Genomic DNA, 5,285 nt, shown 5'->3' with positions numbered 1-5,285 from the left:
CAGAGATGGGCCCCAGAGCTTTCATGCAAACCATGTGTTTGTCGGCCTCTGTATACTGTCTTCACTCGCCGTTGCACTCGCGGTTGTCCTACATCAGCAAGCACTTGCTGAGCCCCTGCTTTTGTGCACGATGTCGTGTCGGGCACTACCAGACAACACAAACAGGAAGGAAGCACAAGACCTATCCTCTGGAAACTTCCAGACAAGGAAAAACGAAAACATGCGTTCTTAAGCAGCAAGACTGCAAGTTAATAAAATGCCATTAAGTTATGAAGTTCGGAAGTAGAAAGGGGCCAAAATGGCTTGCCCAAGAAGGTGGCACTAGACTCGATGTCATTTTTGTAGCTTAAAAAAAAAAAACCTTTTCGGTGTGTGTGTGTGTGTGTGTGTGTGTGGTGTGTGTGTATGTTTGTGTGTGTGGTGTGGTGTGCCTGTGTGGTGTGGTGTGCCGTGTTTGGTGTGGTGTGTGTGGGGTGTGTGTGTGTGTGTGTGTGTGTGTGTGTGTGTGTGTGTTGGAGAGATATGCCACACTGCAGCATGTGGAAGTGAGAGACAGAATCTAATCCAAGCTGTCAGGCATCTTTATACACTGAGCTGTCTCACTAGTCCACCCTTAAACTTGTGATCCTCCTGCCTTCGCCTCTTAAACCTTGGGATTATGGGCATGTACCATTGTGCCTCCTTTAGATTATTTCAGGGGCCAAACATAGGATTTGTGCACACCAGGTAGGCACACACACGCCCAACTGAGCTACATGCCCAGCCTGGGAATAAAGTCTTTAAAAAACCAACAGGTGAGCCAGACGTAGTGGCGCATGCCTTTAATCCCAGCACTTGAGGCAGAGGTGGGTGGATCTTGGTGAGTTTGAGGCCAGCCTGATGTGCAAAGGGAGTTCCAGGACAGCCATGGCTGTTACATAGAGAAACTGTCTCAAAAAAACAAGATAAAAAAAGAATCAACAGGTGTGTCCTTGGGTAGTTGGCTAGAAAAGTGGGTGAAAACAAACCTGAGGCAGGAGACAGGGCTCTTATAAAGAAATGGATGGCTCAGAGGTTAAGAGCGCTGGCTGCTCTTCCATAGGTCCTGAGTTCAGTTCCCAGCAACCACATGGTGCCTCACAACCATCTATAGTGTGATCTGGTGCCCTCTTCTGGTGTACATGCAGGCCAAACACTGTATACACAATAAATAAATAAAATCTTTGAAAGAAAGAAAAAAGAAAGAAAGAAAGAGGCTTTATTTTGTTAGACTACAAGAACTTATTGGAATCATAAGGATGGGGTTACTGTTAGGTGTTGAATTTCTACATGTGATCGTGTGTCTGAGTTTCATATTCATGCCCCCACTGATGAGCACGTGTGTGTTTCACTGTGTTACAATCTGTGCTTTGTTGTTCCTTGCTTACTTCTGTGGAGTCTAATGGTTGAAGCCAAGGCTTGTCGCGGTGGTACCTCCAAGCCCAATATGCTTTAATAATTGGTTTCTTTTTAAGACTTACTTGTTTCTAGTCTGTGTGTATGTGTTTTGCTCTTAACCACTGAGCCATATTTTCAGGCCCAACATTTGGTTTCTTTATGTGTACAGCCGTGAAAAAATTTGGTGCAGGTATATCTGTCTATGGCCAGCAGGTGGCGCCACAAAATCACATCTAGCATAGAAAATGCCCTCTTCCAATAAAGCTGTATCTCGGACCTTACTAGGCTTGAAAAGATCTCCAGAACTTACAGGGGCTGAAGGGTGCTCATGAATCTCAGGCATAAACATTCTTTACCACTATGTCATCTTTCTCATCCAGTATAATTCCCTAAAAAAAGTAAAGATCGAAAGTATGTAGCGACTGGGGAGACGGCGTAAAACAGTCAAGTGTTTGCCATGTAAGCACGGGGAGCCGTTTGGATACCCAGCACCCTCGTAAAGGCTAGCTGCGGAGCACACTTGTATCATTTGGTGCTGAGAAAGCAGACACTCTGGAGCTCTCTAGGCAGCCAGTGTAGCCAGATTGGCAAGCTCTAGATTCAGTGAGACCCTCATTCAAAAACTACAGGGAAGGGGCTGAAGCGATGGCTCGGTGGTTAAAATTGATTGCTGCTCTTACAGAAGACCCAGATTTGGTTCCTGGTGCCCACATGGAAGCTCACAACAGTATGTAACCCCAGTTCCAGGGCTTCCCGTGACCTCCTTAGAAGCCTTTGAGGGTACCAGGCGTGCACATGATGCAAGTGTGTGTATGTATGCATAGATATGCACACAAGCAAAACACTCACATTCATAAAATAAAAATAAGTAAATCTCAGCCGGGTCCCTGGAGGGGGGGTGTATGCCTGTAATCTCAGCACTCTGGGAGGGTGGAGGCAGGCACATCTCTGTGAGTTCAGTGCCAGCCTGGTCTACAAAGAGAGTCCAGGACAGCCAAGGCTACACAGAGAAACCCTGTCTCAAAAAACGAAAAATAAATGAATAAACCTCTTTTTTTTTTTTTTTTTTGGTTTTTTGTTTTTGTTTTTGTTTTTGTTTTGTTTGTTTTTTGTTTTGTTTTGGGGGTTTTTTTGTTTTTGTTTTTGTTTTTTTTGTTTTTTTTTTTTTGTTTTTTTTTTGTTTTTTTGTTTTTTTTTTTTTTCCTTTAACTGTGTAAAAATATTCCAACGTGATATTAACTCTGGGACTCTTGCTTCCGAAGACATGCTTGTGTTTTTCCCTATACCCTGAAGATGCCAAAGATCCTCCAAAGGGAAGGCACATCTCTAGTCACAAAGCATCTGCCTTCTAAGGGTTTTTGTACTTAGGCAGCAAGTCCTAGAAGAAGCAACAAAAGAGAGCGGAGGAGGAGGGGCACAGGTAGGGTGACTTTATCTGGCAGGTTCATGATTTAGTGCAGGGGTGAAGAGCTTGCTGCCATCTTGCTTCACCATCATGTCTGTCCCACAGTTTGACGGTTCACTCCAGCGAGAGCTGTGCACTGTCAGCTTGGCTCTGTGGCTGCTGATGCTCATACTTTCTTGAAATCGAATGCGTTTCCAATTGCTGTCTTAAGGAAATTTTGCTCATTGTGTCATAAAAATTGGGCTCTGACAAGGTTTCTTCTGGAGGTGGCACACTAAATATTCTCATAATTTTCCTTTTATTCCTCTTGGCATACATGAAGAGGCCAACGCTAACAAGGATCACTATCAAGTAAACATTGGTGGCCTCGGGCCAGGCTTCATGGACTGTGTAATCAATAGAGCGGTCATCATTCATCACACCATAACTTCCAGCCATGGGATAGGACAGTCCTCCCCCGACAGGCGGTCCACGTTCCCGCCAGTGACTAGGCGGCCAACCGGTCCTCGGCTTGCAGAGGAGCCTGGGAAGATGGCGGAGTCCCACGCCGGGGCCCTCTTTTTTTTTTTTTTTTTTTTTTTTTAATAATAAGGTGGTGAGTGATAAATGAAGACATATCTGATGTCAGCCATATGCATACACACACAATATATATAGTATACACACATAAATATATATGTGTGTATATATGTATATATAATTGCTGAAGTGCGTGCTCTATGGGAGACACAGGAAACAAAAGGAACCAGAGGAAATGAGAAGCAGAGAGGCCAGCAGACCGGCAAAGGCCTCACAGGAAGTGGATTTCACAGTCACACTGCCAGAAGTCACTGAGAGGTCAACAAAGCAAGCTGACAAACACTGGAGCACCCAGAAGGCTCCACCTGCTCACAGTAGGCCTCTGGCCCTGATCTTTTATCCTGGCTGACTTTTATCTGACACCTGGTGTGTGCTGGGAACTGTGAGGGACGCCTTCTCTGGACGCCGAGACTGAGAAATGCGTTTGTCGAACAAGGTTGCTGAGAGACGGCGTCTCAGACTCTGCTTTAAAGAGATCAGCAGCCCTGTCTTTTCCCTTCCACTCCACTTCTCCCCATCGGTGTGAGGAGTGTTCGGTTAAGCAAGGGGCCCCAGAACTGGAGTCCGAGGAAGACACTACTGACCTATATAGGACCCCTAGCCCCTCCCCAGCGCTTCTAACCATGGTCGTTAGGCAGCCGTTCACCTTTCTCAGAACTCAAACCTGTGACCTTGGCTCACCCTGTTCACCACCACAGGCACCCTTTACTAGCCTATCCAGAAAGGAGGAAGCCTCCACTTGCCTATAGACTATTACTCTGTTTCACCCAGTAACATAGAAAGTCCCTATGCGCTTGCTTTACTGTAAGCCTATTAGCTCCCTTTGGCTCACAAAAGCTCAGCTTCACAGCAAGAACTTGGACCAGCAAAGGTCGACTCACAGTAACCAGTCCAGCCAGCTGCTCATCATGAGGAGCCGGGAGTGTAAAACACGTTAACGGCCTGGGTGAGTCGTCCTCTCGCAAGACTGCACGCCCTTCCCCACCCCGCAACCCCCACCCCCACTCCCACCCCCTACCCTCCAGCCCTCCCCCATTGTCTCATGCCTCTGAGCCTGGCTTGTCATACCAGCGCTGGTCAAGAGTCAAGGTCCCTCTGAGGAATTCCTCACAATTCAAAGGGCCCTCGGCAGATCAGCCTTGCCTAGCCTGTTGCTCCCACTCTGGGCCCCACGCACACTCTCACACTCTCAAAGTCCAATGTGGGCTCACCTCACTCTCCTTGCTGTAGCCTGAGACCACGCCTCTCCTCTTCCCCTCCTCAGAATCTACACATGGCCCAGGTCCAAGAAACCATGAACTCCTAAGAGGTCACATCGGTGATGCTCTTTTCATGCAAAGATAAAAATAACAACTCCATCGAGTAACTCTTAGATGCCAGGTACCCACTGGCCCTAATTCCACCCCATCAAGCTTCTGGATTCTTCAGTCGCCAGATTCCTCTCTCCCCTCCCCTCCCCACCTCTATATACATTCTACCCTCCCTTCCCTACTCTCCCCTGTTGGGGCTCCTATGCCCACAGATCCCTGGGGGTGACACAGAGAGCCCCCACCATTCCCCATTTCTGAACACTGGATGAGGAAGTGCCTACAATAGGTCACTGTCTTGCTCAGTTCCTGTTTCGGGAGCAAAGATGCCAACGTCTGTTCCTTTTTCTTATGAAAACTGTAGGGGTTTTGAGAGCCCAAATTCCCAGAACCGTTGCTGATGCTGTGAGCTGGCCACATCTGAAGGGTCTGCCAAGGCTTCCTGGACCTGCTCCTCATGGGTGATTGTCTATGGACACTTCTGGGAATGATGTCTTGTATTATCCAGAACCTTCCCCCATTTAGGGGCAGATGCATTAAGACAGGCCTGGCTTCAGCCTCCTGTTTCCTCCCAGGGC

The 5,285-nt window shown here is 47.4% G+C and overlaps 1 protein-coding gene across 1 annotated transcript; it reads right to left on the bottom strand.

The window, feature by feature from the left end:
- Positions 1-2,935: 2,935 nt before the first annotated feature.
- On the bottom strand, positions 2,936-3,265 carry LOC127203553 (small integral membrane protein 19-like). Its single transcript, XM_051162411.1, has one exon. It carries the CDS (start codon positions 3,257-3,259, stop codon positions 2,936-2,938), a length of 324 nt encoding a protein of 107 aa, XP_051018368.1. The 5' UTR covers positions 3,260-3,265.
- Between the last annotated feature and the right edge of the window lie 2,020 nt (positions 3,266-5,285).

This window comes from Acomys russatus, chromosome 1, assembly GCF_903995435.1.
Source record: "Acomys russatus chromosome 1, mAcoRus1.1, whole genome shotgun sequence".
Classification (NCBI taxonomy): Eukaryota; Metazoa; Chordata; class Mammalia; order Rodentia; family Muridae; genus Acomys; species Acomys russatus.
Note: the sequence above shows the minus strand (reverse complement) of the source record. Positions and strands in the feature narration are given on the sequence as shown.